This window comes from Colobus angolensis, unplaced genomic scaffold (assembly GCF_000951035.1).
Source record: "Colobus angolensis palliatus isolate OR3802 unplaced genomic scaffold, Cang.pa_1.0 Scaffold3, whole genome shotgun sequence".
Classification (NCBI taxonomy): Eukaryota; Metazoa; Chordata; class Mammalia; order Primates; family Cercopithecidae; genus Colobus; species Colobus angolensis.
The window spans coordinates 24,365,087-24,383,386 of NW_012116265.1; the positions used below are offsets into that span (position 1 = coordinate 24,365,087).

An 18,300-nucleotide genomic window follows, 5' to 3' on the forward strand; every position below is an offset into this window, starting at 1 on the left:
CCAGACCACAGATCCAGAAAGCTCAGAGAGAACACCAAGCCAGGAAATTGAAAAAAAAAAAAAAAAGCCCTAGTCATATCATATTCAAACTGAAAAAAAAAAAGAAAATCAAAGATAAAGAAAAAAATCTTGAAAGAAGCCAAAGGAAAATACACCTTATGTATATAGGAGCTAAGATAAGAATTAAATCCAACTTATCCTCAGAAACCATGTAAGGAAGAATAGAGTGTGATGAAATACTCTAAATGTCGAGAGAAAAAGTTACCCTCCTAGAATTCTGTATTTTGCAAAATTATCCTTTAAAAGTGATAGAGAAACAGACTCTGAGGCAAATAAAAACTGAGGGAACTTGTTGCCAGTAGACCTGCCTTGTAAGAAACGTTAAAAGAAGTTATTCAGAGAGAAGGAAAAAATATAGCTCAGAAACTCAGGTCTACATAAAGAAAGAGCATTAGAGAAAGAATAAGTGGAGGCAAAATTAAAACTTTTATTTATTATATTATCAATTAATTTAACAGACAATAGTTTTTTCAAAATAATAATATTAGCAACAATGTAGTCCATGAGTACAGCTTACATATAAGTTAAATAAATGACAGCATGATACAAGGGACAGGAGAGAGGAATTAGAAATACTTTATTATAAGGTATTTGCACTACCCATGAAGTAGCATAGTGTACTTGAAAGAGGACTTGGATTAGTTTTAAATGTTTATTGCAAACTCTGGGGCAACCATTTTGAAACGTTTTTTTTAAGTATAATTGCTACACTAAGAAAAGAGAAAATGAAATCATTAAAAATGCTCAACTAAAAACACAACTGGCAGAAAAATGAGTTGAAGACAAAAATAGGCACAAAAAACAAGAGCAATAAGTAGAAAACAGTAGCAAATATAGTAGATATTAATTCAACTACATCAATTATCACTTTAAATATAAATGGTCCAAATATACAAATTAAAAGTACTTAGAAGAAAAAAAAGTAGGTGTGGCTGGCCCAAGCCATGTTATCTGGAAATATCCCTCCAGGAAGTCATGCTAACAGCAAGGAGTTATTGTTTCTGAACTGCAGTTCTGAAAAAGACCTGGAGCGATGGTGTGTAGGGACACAATGGGCTCTGCCCTTATTGGCCTTCTAACACCCAGACAAGGGGAAGGCTCATATGAGTTTAGAGGAGGAGGGGGCCAGAAAAGCCAGGCACTGCCCCTCCAGCTCCATGGAATGTTTCTGGATCACATCTGGGAACACATCGGACAGTCACTAGCCTGACCCCCAACCCCAAAAATCGTGAGGAGGGTACATAAATCAGCAGGACCTTCCACTTACTTCCTAATGGCAAAACTGTTTCTCACAGTCTTACAGACTTCCTATGATTTCTCACAGTCTTAGAGAAATATGGAGAAGGTGATCAGGACTACTCGAGCTTCCTTTAGATGCTGTAGTCAGGAAAACAGCCTATCATGCCCGGAAAAGGGAAAAACGAAACAAGACTTCAAGAAAGAAAGAGCGTCCAGTTGCCTGGAAGAGAAGCCATAGCCACATGGCACATGGAGGAAGACCATACCAAGAAGCATCCTCCCTCCACTGACTTACATTTAAGAGGATCCTCCTGACCTATATCAGATTGGGAAAGTGAAGGAATTTGATATATTGCACATAAAATGAACTTTATTTTTAAACAAAAAGGAATAAAACCATGGATTACAAATCTTCACTGTATTGATGGGACTCTTTTAGCTTTAATTCCAAGGGGGAAATCTAATTTTGGGTTCTTACATGGATCTCTCATATTTTCTTGTTACAGCTATTATTTTTGTGAATAGTCAACATTTATTGAGCTTCCTGCCGTCACTTCATTTACGCTTCTCAATTACCCAACGAGTTAAATAATATCTTTCTTTTCTTGAAGAGGAAGCTGAAGCATGGAGCTTAGTTCATTTGCCTGAGGACACACAGCTAGAAAGTGGCTTTTCTGAGAAAGAGACCTAATCTCAGGTCTCCTTGACCCCAAACCACTATGCTACACTGCCCTCTAGGTAGGCAAGAAAGCAGGCAGCTAATCAAATGGTATCAGCTCAGACTTCTACCATCCAGCATTGAGATGGGAGGTGAATTTCATTCTCAAAGTAGATGCAGCTTTAGGAAAAGAAAGGTACACACTGGGGGTCAAGTACCCTGGCTCACATCTATAATTCCAGCCCTTTGGGAGGGTGAAGTAGGAAGATTGCTTGAGCCCAAGAGTTCGAGACCAGCCTAGTCAATATAGCAAGACTGTGTCTCTTCAAAAATTTAAAAATCAGCCAGGTGTGGAGGCACACCTTAGTTCAAGCTACTCAGGAGGCTAAGGCATTAGGATCATCTGAGCCCCAAGAGTTCAATTGCACCACTGCACTCTAGCCTACGTGACAGAACAAGACCTGTCTCAAAAAAAAAAGAAAAAAAGAAAAGAAAAGAAAAGAAAGAAGGAAGGAAGGAAGGAAGGAAGGAAGGAAGGAAGGAAAAAAGGGTACAAACTGGGAATCAGCAATATTGCGACCAAGGCTGTGAGCCCAGTCTTTTCCAAAGGCTCTACCTTGATGGGGGGAAAGAAAGTATAATGCCATACAACCAAGAAAAGTTATATGGTCCTCAAAGCCAGGAAGAAGACTAGAAGGATGGAATGATGCATCCTGACCTCTGTTCGTTCAGGCTATCAATCTTCCCTAAGGCTTTCTGAAGTCACTGGCAGAGAGACAGAGAGAAAGTATCCAAAGAAGGAGGGCCCTGGCTACTTTCAGACCCTCCTCAACAAAAACAAAGGGTTTCTACTTCTACTCTCAAGAAGGGTACTGATTTTAAAACCCACCTAGGAAACTATCATGCCAACCATCAAACATGCTCTCACTGCTCCAGATCACTTGCCATTCAGTTGGGTGGATGTTTACATTGATCTCATTGCTATTAACCAGCATCAACAGTCCTACACCGAGATCTACCTTTACTTCTTCAAACAGAATCACTGGCTACTTGTTCTATCAGCTCTACTTCACATTTCCTAACTGAAACCTTCAACACTGGCGGAAACCAGAAACTCACCCCTTTTCAGGAAATGAGAATGCTATGAAATGCACACACAGTCAGGTGGCAAGGACGGGGAAGATTCCAAATGTCCTGAGGTTTTAGTCACCTTTCCCAACCGCTGGAAATTGGTGAACTGGCCAAAGCCAACTTAGAAACACAATCCTCTACAAAAATTCAAGCTCTTTCCCCCCCCCATGGCTGGAATTGTGCCACTTTTCCAAATGTTCCAGGGCATCTTTGAAAGGAAAAGGCATGCACAGAGCAATAAAGGGACATATCTAGAATCTGGCCCTGGCTCTGCCACTAGCTAGCCAAGTGCACTGGGGACAGTCCTTAAACATCTGTAAAATGAAGGCATCTATGGGAATCTTTCAACTGTGGGCCTATTATCCTCATTTTGGGCTCTCGGGAATCATCCTCACATGGCCTATCTATTCTATTCTGAAATTTTCCAAACTCTTTCTATGTTCCCTTTTTCCTGTCAGCTCCAACTCTTGGAACATCTGCACTGGGAGGACCCTGGAAAATCATTTCATTTCCTTAACAAATGAAGCAACTGATCACCCAGTAAGAGGGAAGCCCCGCTCTGGGCTCTGACCATCCGTGTCCAGCACCCTTCTCACCACACAGCCCACCCCACCATTCCACTTGTCTCCAAATGTCACAGATCCCAACACAAATCCTGTGGTTGTTGCTCCAGCATTCCTTCCACTCTCCTACCTTGTCCAGTAGCCATGTGGTCAGGAGAAGCTAACACGATTAACCTGACCCCTTGTCCCAGAAATGGGTAATCCTATCTCCCACCCCTGCCACAGTGATTGGTCTAAGAAACCTGGGCCCAAGTCAAGCATGGCATTCTCCTGGCCAAAGGGATTGGTTAAAAGAATGGCTAAGTTTCCTGATACCATCTAGGAATGAAGACTCTGCACCTTCTGAGAGAGCTATTGAAAGTTAATTCTCTTTTCCCTCTTCTAGAAAGGATGATGTTTAGATAGGAAGGATGGAACCACTGCAGCCATTTGCCCCCATGACAAAAGCTGGACTTGGGATAAAACATACACCACGCAAGGCAGAGGGGAGCTACATAAAGGCACTGTATATTTGATGATGATGCTGAGCCACTGAATCAAACCACTTCTGAAAATCACTGTATTAGTTTGCTAGGCCTGCCATAACAAAATACCACAGACTGAGTAGCTTAAACCACAGAAATTTATTTTCTCACAATTCTGGAGGCTGGAAGTTCAAGACCAAGGTGCTGGCAGGGTTGGTCTCCTCTGAGGCCTCTCTCCTTAGCTTGCAGATGGCTACCCTCTCACTGCCCCGTCACAGGGCAATCATGTCCCTAGTTTTTCTCTGTGTGTTCTAATCTCCTCTTCTTACATAGGCACCAGTCAGACTGGATTAGGGCCGACCCTAACAGACTCATTTTAACCTAATTGCTTCATCAAGGCCCTAGCTCCAAATTCAATCACATTCTGGGGTACTAGGGGTTAAGACTTCATATGAATTTGGAGGAGATAGAATTCAGCCCACGGTACCTGTCTTACCTCTGTACCTTCTGCTACTTGAGCCAATGAATCTCCTTCACTGTATAAGCCAGTTCAATTTGTTTCTTGCAATATAAATACCCAACTGATATAAATATACCAAAGATCACACAAAAAGCAAATCTATCGTTACATCCGGAAAACTTCCCAATTAACACTAAAAAGTAGAACCAGCTCCCTTATGCTCTTACCACTTCAACCAGAAACCACCAAGGTGGTTCCCCTCCCAAGGCCACCAACCAAAAACTCAGGGCATAGTTTCCCCCTCAGAGCTTGGCAGTCGCATGCAGCCTTCCTACTGAGAGAGGCTTCAGAAGGGAACTTTAGCACAAAACCCCCTTCTCTATTCCTCACGGCAACATCAGAGACAAGGAAAATAATGGCAATACCTCCCAAAAGTTAGAATCTCTTTTCAGTACAGCCTGTTACTTGTTTAAAAATCAGTGAATTAGCAGGTCCAGCAATGATCATCAATGGATGCTCACATCATAGATGTTGTATGTCTCCTGAAGGAAGTACACACCAACTCCCATGAAATATACTTGCAAAAATATATCTATCAAACCAATACCTGATCAAACCTATAGATTTAACTACCATTTTACAAGAAACATAAAGGATAGAGGGACACGTTACAAAATGCAACAGAAATGCAGGCAGCAAAATCTAGTGTGGAAACCCCAGAAGACCTGTTTACTCAACAAATAAATTACAAAGTAAAAAAGAGGTAAAGGAGAAACTCATAGATTAAAACAGACTTAGGAGACAAATCAACCAATTGCAATATGTGGACCTTATTTGGGCCTTGATTTGAAGAAACAGAATAGCATATTTAAGGGATCATCAAGGAAATTTGAATTGTTGATTATTTGATTGTATTATATTACAGAATTATTGCTAATACATTTTGGTTGTGGTCTGGTATCATGGTTAGGTTTTTTAATGAATCCTAAACTTTTAGAGATATATATGAAAATGTACAGATGATAAGACACAATGTCAGATTTGCTTCAAAATAATCTGAGCAGGGGAATAGGGAGACGTTTGCTTTAAAATAATCTGAGCAGGGCAATAGGGAGACCGGTAGAAGAAACAAGACTGGCCATGAGTGGTTCACAGTCGAATGTGGGTAAGGGATCCATGGCAATCCATTACACTATTCTCTCCTTTTGTGTATATTTGGAAGTTTTCATAACAACAAAAAAAATATAATGACTAGATAGGACCCAAAGATGAAGGAGAGTCTAAGTCCTTTGCCAAAGCTCTAGTGTCATTTCCAATACAGCTTGCTTACCAACACATTTTACATAAATTTCCCCAATTACCTTCACAGAATCTTCCATTTGGCATATCTTCTTTCCAAATGTTACTGGAATTTCTGAAGCATGGAACAAGTATGCTCTCCAAAGGATTACATTAAGAAGTTCCATTCAGAACATACTACAGAAACTCACAGTAAACATTAATCGGTGACCTGTGTGTCATGCATTTGTTGCTGCTTGTGCAACCCAAGTCTTTAGAAATTTATTCAACCTAATTTCTACAATCTTAGTAGAAGGCCTTTCTCAGCCTGACACCAAAGACCGAAACCATAACAACAGATTAGCCACATAAACATGTAAAAGTTCAGTGGATTGAAACCCTCGTCCTTTCATATAACATACTGAGAAAGGCATTTGCCAGACTTGACAGAAAAACAGATTAATATCTTTAGTATTTTTTAAAAAAAAACCTACCATCCCTATTTTTTAAATTAGCAGAAGCCCTGGGCAGGTAATTTACAAAAGAAAGGAACTAATTTAGGATTGGCAGATACAATACAAGGTACTCCATTCAATTTCAATTTCAGATAAACAATGAATAATTTTTATGTGGGTCATACTTACACTAAAACATAATCTGTTGTTTATCTGAAATTCCAATTTACCTGGGCATTCTGTATTTTTACTTTCCAACATTGGAAATCTTAAACCGACGACGACTAACTTGGAGAAGATGAAGAAGAACCTCATTCATGATCATCCAGGGAGGGCAGGGACGACAGGCAAGCAGAGGCCTGGGTAGGGCAGAGAGGAGCACTAACGCTGGCAGCACAGGCCAGGAGAAGGGAGCAGCAGCCCCTCCTGGCCCTGAGGAGGGTAGGAGGGAGAGGCCAGCAGATGCAGTCTGGGGAGTAGGGAGGGAAGAGGAATTGCAACTTTGGTTAAACACCCCTGAGCCTGTCCTTCAGAGGAAAGGAAAGGCATGCTCAGCTTCATGCAGCTGAGAACCCCTTCCAGAAGCATCACTTTTAATATTTGTTCTTAAACACTGTTTGTGATCTATCTAAATGCGTTTTAATATCTTATGAAAAATGTATAATGTATTACTTAATATATACAAAAAGGAATTTAAGAATCTATGTATTCACTGCCCAATTTTAAGACAAACAATATTACCATTCAATCCAAGCCTTCTATGTGTCCCCTCATGACATATTCCAGTTTGCCCTACTTTACCATTAACCTGAGCTCCACACAGCGTTCATCACTGTCCTTAATTTTATCTTACATTTTTTACATCTAAACAATATAGCTTTTGCATGCTTTCAACCTTTATGTAAATAATAGCAGTATGTATTATTCTGCAATTTGCCTTTTTCATGCAACATTGCTGAAATTAATCTGCAATAATTAGTATAGGTTTAGATTAGTCGTTTTCAGTGTTGCATAAAGTCCATTATTTGCATATACTTTAATTTATTTTTCTATTCTTCTGTTGGTGGTCATTTAGCTAATTTCCAATGTTTTACTACCACCAGAAAATGCTGCTATGAACAGTCTTGAACGTATCTCTCCATATACACTAGATTTTCTCCAGGGTATGTACCAGAGCAGAATTACAAGGTCAAAGAGTGTGTACAACTTCAACTGTAATTCTACAAAGTTATACTAATTTATATTCCCAGCAGTAGCAATAAATATATTTTTTACAGTTATGTCCTGCTGAGGTTAATTGAAAACTCTCCTTTAAAGCAGCCTGAGCTCAAAGCATGTTGAAAATGAGCAGTCCTGGTACTAATAGTTACTAGCTCTAAAAGTTAGCCCAACATGAATACAGGCCAATTGTGTCAGATGTAGATTGAATCCCAGGGTGACTCAGGAATCAGGCTGGACTGAGACAGGTTTAGGGGGCATTTTTCAATCATGCATGTTTTAATCTTTATGATTTTGCTCTAGAATTAAAAAATGCTCATTGTAAACAAAATTGTGTTAATAGTCACCAAAATGCATCTCTTGGAAATTGAACATCCCCATGATCACCACCACTAACAGCATGACAAATAATCTACATAATTTTTTAATATATAAACCAACTTTTTTACCTAAAAGGGATCACCTATTCCCTTTTTTACATATTACTTCTTTTTACTATCCAATATAGCTTTACAAGGAAAGAAATCATCTACCTTTATTGAAAATTCTATTATTCAATAAACATTTATTAAGCACCTGCTTTCGGGCAGGATGGAGTCTATAAAGAAAATTAAGCGACTTCATCATTAAGAGGCTCCTACCCTAAAGGAAAGAAACTAACAGATGCTGGTCATAATGATGGCCTCAATTGTAAAGCACTTTCTATGAGCCAGGCACTGTACCAGACCCTTGATGAATGTGGTAGGCAGGATAATGCCCCCCACAAAGATGTCCATGTGCTAATCCTAATAATGCTATGTTACAGGGCAAGGAGGTTTGTTCTAATCAGCTAAACTTAAAATAAGGAGATTACTCGGAATTATCTGGGTGGGCTCAGTGTAATCACAAGAGTCCTTAAATGGCAAAGAGGGACACAGAAAATTCAGAACCAGAGAGACCCTGGCAGCATGAGGAAAGATTTGGCCAGTCATTGCTAACTTTGAAGGTGGAAGGGACCACAAACCAAGGAATGTAGGCAGATTCCAGAGGCTAGAAAAGGCAAGAAAAAAGATTCTCTCCTACAGCTCCAGAAAGGAACTCAGTCCTGTTGATTTTTTTAGCCCATTAAGAGCCGTGTCAGACTTCTGATCCCTAGATATTTGTGTTGTTTAAGCCACTAGGTTTGTGTTCATTTGTCATAGCAGCAATAGGAAGCTAATACAAGGCACATCATCCATTTTCCCCACCGCCTTAGAAAAGAGGTGCTGTGACCTCCAATGGACAAATCAGGGAACAGAGGACCTAAGAGGCCAAATTACTAGCCCAGATGCCCAACAACAGAGCCAGACTCACACTTGAGTCTGTCTGCCTCTGAGCCTATGCTGAGGCTGCTCCTGGTTGGCTGGGATACAGGGAAGATGGTGACACATGCCATCATAGGGGTAAGCAAATGATTCTTTGCTTAAAGGAAATTGAGAGAATTCATCCTGGGACCAATCTAGAAGGACTACATGGAGGTAGCATCTGAACCTTTTGAATGATGGGCAGGATTCTGACAGACAGAAATGGGGAACGAAGGAGAGATCAGGAAGTACAGTGGTTCAGCCCTGCTGAGGTCTAGGGCACATAGAGGTATCCAGCAGGAGGTAAGGTTGGACACGCTGGTCAGAGTCCAGCACTGTCCAATATGATAGCCACCAACCACATGTGGCTATTAACATTCATATTTACATTAATTTAATTTAATTTAAAATTCAGGTCCTCAGTGTACTAACCACGTTTCAAATGTTCAATAGCCACATGTGGCTAATATTGGACAGTACAGTTATAAACCATGTCCATCCTTGTGGAAAGTTCTATGGATGAAGGGAAGTCACTGGCATCATCGTTTTTAAGCAGGTCACTGGCACTTTGGAAGGAGGAAGTGAAGGAGTAACGCATGTCCTTTTATAACACTCCCTATCTCATTCTTTTATTTGTTACCTACAATGTGTCCTCTCCCCAGGGGCTTGGCAGAAGTTTCAAGAATAAATGCACAATGAACATCCATAAAAATTATTTAAAACTCCCAGCACGGCCTTAGAATGCATATCTAGTTCTAAAAATAAGCCACTCTGGGAAGTAGGTCCAATTTTTCTCCACTGTCAATACTTTTTTTTAAAAAAAAAAAAAAGCCTTTCAGTCCTTATCTTATAGAATCCAACGAACACTGTAGTGTAAAATAGTTTTTAAGGAGGCGAGGCATAGTTGTTCAGATCTCTAGATAATTTGTCAGGTTTCAAAACACATTACGCCTGACCTCATGGAACTATGCTCAGTCCCAGTGCTCTCTGGTGGTGGGAAAAGCTCTGCTGAGATAAGAGCTGCCTTCCCTGTCTTAGAGAGGCTGCCCCATTCTGACTCAAAAAAAGGATGCTGAAATCAACCAAGGCAATGTCCAGGAAGTATGCAGAGCCCCATACCTAACGAGCTCAGATGTGGCCAAAGGTAAGATTATTTTGTGATCTAGCAACTGAATTCTGAATGATGTTGGATGCAAAAGAAAACCCTATAGTCACCTGTGTTGCTTTGGGGTCTTCATGGGGACAGTTGGAAGTGATCCATGGCAATCCAATCTCTAGACCTCTCGGTGACTCATGGCTCACGCAGAGCATGTACTGTACAAATCTAACCCTGTTTGGTGGCCTCACAAGCAGCTCCGATTGATTTCTCATCTGCAACTCAACCTTTGTCCTCCCCAAACATGGAAGGAGGGGGCCCTCCACACTGACATCCTCCACCACTAGCAGCAATACCAGAACTTGGCAGCCTAAACAATAAATCTCTATGTGGCCCAGAGAGAAAGGGTGCCCTGTACCTGCTAAGCAGGATCATGCATCCCACCCCCAGCTCCTGAAAAAGGTGGTGAGGGGAGGTTAGAATGAAGACAGGCATCAAACTAGAAACAGGCCTTCCCCTAACCCAGACACTACCTCCACCCACAGGCCCCACTGGCCCCACTGGCAAATAAAGTTTCTAACCCAAGCATCAGCTCATGAACACTTCCACTCTGCAGGGTGAATCACCCTGAGCAAGGAAAAGGGAAGATTGCCCACTGCCAGCTTAGCTTTACAAATGAGCCCTTAAGCCACCTGATGCAGACGTTTATGCCAGGGTCTGGGTCTGCTCTGGGTCTAGAAGCCAAAATCACTCCCCAGTGGGGTTATTTTAGATAGAGACACATGCACATCTTGAAAAGGGGAGAAGGAAGCAGAAGGTGGCAAGAAGGGAGTCCCTTACTCTGGGAATTTTTGTTTGTTTGACCTCACATGTAAAGAATTGAATTAATTATAATCTTTGGCTCATGACACATTCAACATTGGTTTTTGCAGGGCTCACTTTTTTATCAGCTATTAGATCTTGAATAATGGACACATGCCTTTAGGCCCATCCTCCCTCTCCCCAAAAAGGTAGAGTATCAACCCCAACCCACACCAACCATATGGTTTTACCCATTCTATCCCCCTGCCTCACCCTAACTTCATCCTTAATCTGTATCCATCATTACTTTACTTTACTTTTCATAGCGTTTTCTTGTAGCTGTACGTATTCCTAAGAAGTTTTTTTTAATTTTACTTATTTATAAGTCTATTTTTTAAATGTCATGCTGTATCTTTTGGTAATTTTCTTTCACTTAATATCATATTGCCAAGACTTATCCATATTTTTGCATGTCACTGTTGCTCACTTGTTTTGGCTGAGTATAATTTTACACTGTGAATTCATCACAGTTTACTCATCTGCCCTCCCACTGATGAGCATCTGGGCTCTTTCCAGGTATGTGACTTTGTAAACATACTTGCACAGGACATGAGTTTCTCCTGGGCACATATAGCCAGAGTGGAATTGCTGGGCCACAGAAATGTGAATACTCAACTTTAGAAGATAATTAGATCATATCAGTTCTTTTCTATTTTGATTGCATTTCCTAGAGATTCTAAAAGGATTGTTTCCTCTTCCTGTCCTCCTCAATTTTGTTTCTATAAATTTCACATGTCAGCTCCACCAAAATGTTTAAATCTGGTCCTTGGCCTAACACTTGAGTAGCACTTCAGCTAAATCCCCCCATATGGAAGAGAAGGATTCTTGTTAGGGGCACAGACAATAGGAAAAGCATCCAAGCAGACACAAGGACTTATCCTGGACCAGATGCTGGGGTGGGCTAGTCAAATGGAAGGAAACAGTTTAGAAGCTGTTTCACTCTCGGCAAATGCAAGATACAAAAAATGACTGGGGAGGAGCTATAAAGCCAGTTTCCCTATTCAAATTTGCATGTTCAGTCTCTCTTCCCCCACCTTCCTGTAACTATCAAGCACACTTATTTTTAAACAAAGAACAAAAACCCAAAAATGGAAAAGCCAGTTTGTAAATAACCAATTTCACATTTAAACAACAGCAGGGGTCCAGGTTGGACATCGTTATGCAGTCCACTTCATTTCAATATATATTTACAGAATGCTTTACAATGTGACAAGCACCCTGATGAATGAGGTCTATATTCTGCCCTCAAGGGGCTTGCAGATTTGTTCATTTAACAAAACAGATCATGCATGAAGTGCTAAAGGGGTCACTTAGTGCTAAGAAGAGGAAGATGCTGGCCTGATACTAAGATGCTTACTGCAAGAGGATTAATACAAGTTAGAATGCAAGTGGACCAGATACAGAAGTTGTTCAAAGGAGAGAGTAATCGTTCCTAAGCAAAAAGAATGCTCTGTAGAAAAGTTCCTAGAGAGTAATGTTGGATCTGGGTTTTGAAGAATGAATCAAGTGATCGAGAGGCGAGAGAAGCAATAACAAATACCTAAAACATTTAAGAAATCAGTTTCAGGTTGAAGAATACACAAATGAATGGAAAGAGACATCACGTTCATGAACTGGAATAGCAAATGTTGTGAAAATGTCTATACTTCCCAAAGCAATCTACAGATTCAGTGCAATCCCTATAAAAATACTAAGATGGTCTTCATAGAAATAGAAAAAAAAAACCCTAAAATTTTGTAGAACCACAAAAGACCCTGAATAGCCAAAGCAAAGTAAAAAGTAACAAGAACAAAGCTGGAGGCATCACACTGTATGACTTCAAAATAAACTACAAAGCTATAGAACCAAGACAGCATGGTACTGGCATAAAAACAGACACATAGACCAATGGAACAGAATACAGAGCCCAAAAATAAATCCACACATTTACAGCCAACTGATTTCAACAAAGGTACCAAGAACATACAATGGGGAAAGGAAAATCTTCAATAAATGGTGTTAGGAAAACTGGATATCCACATGCAGAAGAATGAAATTAGACCCTCATCTCTCACTATATACAAAAATCAACTCAAATGAATTAAAGACTTAAATGTAAGATCCAAAACTGTGACACTATTAAAAGAAAACATATGGGGAAAGCTCCATGACATTGGTTTGGGGACCTCAAAAGCACCAGCAACGAAAGCAAAATTAGACAAATGAAATTATACCAAACTAAAAAGCTTCTGCACAGGAAGGAAAACAGTTAACCAACTAAAGAGATAACCTAGAGAATGGGAGAACATATTCACAAACTATATATCTGACAAGGAGTTAATATGCACAGTACACAGAGAACTCAAATCACTCAATAGCAAAAAAAAAACAAAAACAAAAAACAATGCAATGAAAAAATGGGCAAAAGATCTGAATAGGCATTTCTCAAAAGAAGACATAGAAATGGCCAATAGGCATATTTAAAAATGCTCAACATCACTAATCATCAGGGAAATGCAGTTAAACCACAATGAAATGCAGTTAAACCTCACTCCAGTTAGAATGGCTGTTATCAAAAAGACAAAAAACAACAAGTGCTGGCAAGGATATGGAGAAAAGGGGGTCCTTACACACTGTTGGTCGGAATGTAAATTAGCCATTATGAGACACAGTAAAAACATTCCTCAAAAAATTAAAAACAGAACTAGCACATGACCCAGCAATCTCACTGCTGGACATTTATCCAAAGGAAATGAAATCAATATGCTGAAGAAATACCTGTTCTCCCACGTTTATTGCAACATTGTTCACAATAGCCAAGATATGAAATCAACCTAACTGTCCATCAGTGGATGAATGGATAGAGAAAATATGGTATATATACACAAGGAATACTCTTCAGCCATAGAAAAGAATGAAGTCCTGTCATTTGCAACAACATGGATAAACCTGGAGGACATTAGGTAAAGTCAGCCACCACAGAAGGACAGATACCACATCATCTCACTCATACGTGGAATCTAAAAAAATTGGTCTCGTAGAAGCAGAAAATAGAACAATGGTTACCAGAGGCTGGGGAATGAAGAGGGGAGAGTGGAAGGAGAGAGGTTGGTCAAAGGTACATAATTATAGTTAGAGAGGAGTAATAAATCCAAGAGATCTATTGTGTAGCAAAGTGACTATGGTTAGTGACAAGTTATTGTATCCTTGAAAAATGCAAAGAGTGGATGTTGAGTGCTCTTGCCACAAAAATGATAATTATGTGAGGTAATGCCATCATTAATTAGCTAGATTTGACTATTTCACAATGTATATACACTTCAAAACATCATGTTGTGCATGATAAATACATACAATACAATGCTCTCTGTCAAATTTAAAAAATAAAAATCCATTTCTGACTCACACCTCTTGATCTTCGCATCATCTCATATTTCTCACTTCTTAAATCTAGTTCCTGCCTCCAGACAAAGTGGAACCTGTGATCACTCTTTAACACACATTATCTGCATTTATTTGTTCATTCCACCAACACCAACGAAGTAAATCTTGACAGATGTCTGGCCCTTGCTGAGCTCCAGAGATAAATCCCTGGACAACACAGAAACAGTTCCTGCCTTCACCCAGCTTTCCGTCTTCAAGGGAGACACAAAATTTAACAAAGACAGGCAGTTGGCTTGACCATCAGCCAGACGCCATCAGCCAGGGAGAGCCCCTCCCCCATCCCATCGTCCCCTGAAACATTTTCAGCAAATTGTGCAGGATTAAAGAAACAGCTCTGCCTCCTCAGTAATTAAAAGAATCCTGACCAACGTCCCAGGTAGCCAAGCGGCCACTCAGAGTTGAGAGACTCCAAAATCAGGTGCTTCCTACATAATAGCCTCCAATCTGATACTTGATAGCCGCTGGTTTCCAGAGTCAAACAAATGTCAGGAATTTTATGAAGGAAGGCAGGAAGCAAATAAGGGGGCAAGGACTGGGGTCTAGGCCTCGGGGGAGCTCAATTAGTGAGCCAGATAAAGTTAAACTGAAAGGGCATGCTCTTGGTTTCCTAGAAAGCCAGCTGGAAAAGATGCCAATCCTTAAGCCTCTGTCACTCAAAAGATTAACAGAAGAGACTTAGGAGCGCCCACAGGGAATAATGCAACAAGCCAGATGTTTCTGCTCCTCGGATGACACCGCTCTCAATAACCAGAGCTACACTTTTGAGGCCACCAATAAGCCATAGAAAAGAACTGGAGTCTTTGGGGATAGGTTGAAATTCAGTCATTTCCCTTAAGTGATACAGATACCAAAAAAAAAAAATGTTAATAATTTCTCGGCAAACTCCCCTGATGTATCCGGGTTCTGTATTTCTCATCAAGCCATCTCTTTCTTTAACAGAAATGGCATCACTCAGATGAACACCCGCTACAGCTGCATAGTGGTGGGAAAAGCACACAATCTTTCAATCCATATAAACTGGAAGCTCAGGCAAGCCGCTTGGCCACCCTGAGTCTCACTTTGTCGTCTGCAAAATGGCTTTTTAAAAGACCCACCCTCTTGTTCTCGTTCGAATAAGAGATCACGTAAAGTGCCCAGCCCAGATGTTCATAAGTGGTAGCTCTTGTTATCTATAAACACATCCAGGTAACCACATGCTTGAGACAGTACCTTCTCCTTGGTACTTTCTAAACACACCAAGATGTGTGTGCGCATGTGTGTGTGTGTTTGTGTGTGTATTTGAGTGAGAGAAAGAAAGAGGAAAAAAAAGAGGGGCAGAGAGAGAGAGAGAAGCAGCTTGGACATACACCAACCTATTTACAATTCCTGCTTACGTTCCATCACTTCTATCAGATTAATAAACTAGAAGAGCTGGAAGGAACCTAACCATGGTGCCTGATTTCCCCCTCAAGTCCCTAGCTTTCCCCTAAAGGTTGCTTTCTCTGATTCCAGGAGGCCAGGAAGGAGACCCATATGGCTTGAGACTCTAGACAAGCCCAGCAGCAAACAAATGAGCCCCCCACCATTTGTCTCAGGGCCTCTCTCCTTTCGACCCTCCTGTGGGCGGCCATCCAGATTTCAGTCGGGGGGCTCTGGTCTGCATCTCTGTCTTGACTGTTCCTAATTATTGGAGGGAACGCATGGCTCGCCTGACCTCAGAGTTTAAGAGCTCCGGGTCCTAATATCAAACCAAGCAGCTTCATTTAAAAGGCATCCTCATCTGCATCCATAAAAGTCACTCCCGGAGCCCTTACTTGCCCCAGCTTTGGGAATGCCTGCTGTCGAGGATTTATGACACGCCCTGGATCTAATCTGCCACACTTTAACTGCTGCTGTTGCACATCTGGTCATAAAAGCAAGGGCTGGCCCAACACGGGGACAAACACTTTTCTTTCCTAAGTGGCTGCAAATCTGATCTCACAGTGATAGCTGGGCTTGGATGTAATCAACCCAGCATCTGGGCAGTCTTTAAGACTTGTCAAGCATTACAAGACTTTTCCTCCACACGACAGCTATAAAGATGATTCTCATATAGCAAAAGCTATGAATAAACAACCTGCAATCTGAACAGGTGGTAAAGGGCTAGGCCCAAGGATGTTCAGGAAAGGAAGCACGAGTTGGTTGAGCCAACCTTGTTTTCGCAAAGATCCTAGCTACTTTCACATGGACTCTCAGGCCGCCAGTTAAGGAGCAATTGCCCTGACATAAACTGATGCTTGGCCAGAGATTGCCTGGATTAAGTTTGGTCGAAAGAACCACTAGGTGGTTTAATAGTACATGTTTTAAGGCAGTGAAATTCTTTATTAGACCAATTGGTAGGGGGTGTTGGGGGGATAATCTGGACCAGAAATGAACACAATGCTGTCGGTTCCAGGAGATTTTACAATGCCCTGGACAATCTGTCCTGTGCACAGAATTGGCAGGTTTCATGTCGTTCAGAAACTCCAATCAGACCAAGGTTCAACAAGTAATTCAACCTACCAGCACTGAACCCAGGGGAAGAGACCCCTGAATATTGCGCAACTCTCCCCTCCCACCTCTTTACAGTACCCCACCTCTGACCCTCTTCCAGTGCCTGCCCGGCAGGAGGGGACATTAAAATTATCTGCTGTGGGTTTTACGAGCAGTGATCGCTTTTTAAAACAACAACACAAGGTCCTTGTGTGGCTCGCGGGTAACCTAAAACTCTCCAGGCAGAGCTGCACCCACCCCCGCCAACCCCCGCCGCCTGCCAACAACGCCAGCGCGCTGGACCTGGCGCAGCGTGGGACCACGAGGAAGCCCTACATGAGCGGAGAGCGAGCTTCTCTCCGACGCAGGAGGCACCTCTGAGGGTCTTGAGCAAAATGCAGGGGAGAAGAGATTGGGAAAGAAAATCCACCAGTGACAGTTCGGGGGCAGGAGAGGGATGGTGCTGCAAGAAAGGGAGGGGTAGTGGCTCCAATGGTAGAAAAAAAATTTCAGCAAATTCACCAACGAAGCCCGCAGGAGACCTGGTAGTAGACAGAGGACAACAGGTCTCTGACATCTCTCTTCCCCCTCCTGCCCCCAGGGATGAGTGGTGAAGCGACCTCGCCTCCCTCCACAGGTGGGCGCAAAGCTAGGGGCGCACTTACCCTGGGGCCTGTGGTGCGGTGGCCGCGAGCCGGGGACAGCTGCACTAACACCAGCAGCAAGTGGGGCGTGAGCAGGCGGGCGCAGCGCGCGGGCAGCATGGTGCCAGCCAGGCTGGGCAGCCGGCAGCGAGCAGGGTTCGCGGGCTCCGCGGGGCGCACAGCCCGTCTCACTTCCTTCCTTCCTTCCTTCGCTCGGGGCCCTCGCGGCGGCGGGGAGCGGGCAGCGGTCCTGCGGCGGGGACTCGCAGAGGCTGCGGGCAGGGGACACAGTCATTAACCGCGCCGGAGGGGAGCTGGAGCGCGAGCGTGTGCTCTGCGCGCGTCGCTAGCTCCGCTCGGCGGGGGCCAGGCAGCAGCAGGTTGGACGCCTGAGCCCGGGCCATGGGAATTCCCGTTATAAACCCCCGGGAGGGGCGGGGCGAAGCACGGCGGGCCTGATTGACGGGCCAAGAGGCCTGTTGCAGCCGACCCTCTGGCAGGTGAAAGCCAATGGGAGAGGGGCAAGAGGAGCCGTTCGTGGTCAACCCCCAGCCGAGGAGCTCTGCCGGAGTGGGCCCCTGGAGAGACTGGGATAAAGAGTAACTTTCTCGTGGCACTTCTGCCAGAGGAAGCCTGAGCGAGCCCCAGCAGCCGACACCCACCAGAATGTTCATCTGGCTAATAATAATGCCTTAAGCATGTGTATTTCTTAGCTCAAGTTCGTGACTGTCCCAACAGCCGGGTGAAGTAGGCAGGGAAAATACTCCTAGCCTCATTTATCAGATGAGAATGCTGTGTCACAAAGGCGCCAAGAGATCTGCCTCCCTGCTGCATCTGGGAAGAGCAACTGGGAAGTCGCCGGATGACCCGCCCAGGGTGGGCTGTGGCGTTGGAGTGGAGAATGGGAGCATTCACTTCTTTCAAAGACTCTCCCTGGG

The 18,300-nt window shown here is 42.6% G+C and overlaps 1 protein-coding gene across 4 annotated transcripts in view; it reads right to left on the reverse strand.

Moving 5' to 3' along the window:
• SMOC1 (SPARC related modular calcium binding 1) overlaps positions 1–17,781 on the reverse strand; it is a 150,451-nt gene extending 132,670 nt beyond the window's left edge. For all 4 annotated transcript variants that reach the window (XM_011949660.1, XM_011949659.1, XM_011949658.1 and 1 more), the window contains exon 1: positions 17,384–17,781. In XM_011949660.1, the coding sequence (XP_011805050.1) occupies positions 17,384–17,482 (99 nt within the window). In that variant the 5' untranslated portion in view covers positions 17,483–17,781. The remainder of the gene's footprint in view (positions 1–17,383) is intronic.
• Between the last annotated feature and the right edge of the window lie 519 nt (positions 17,782–18,300).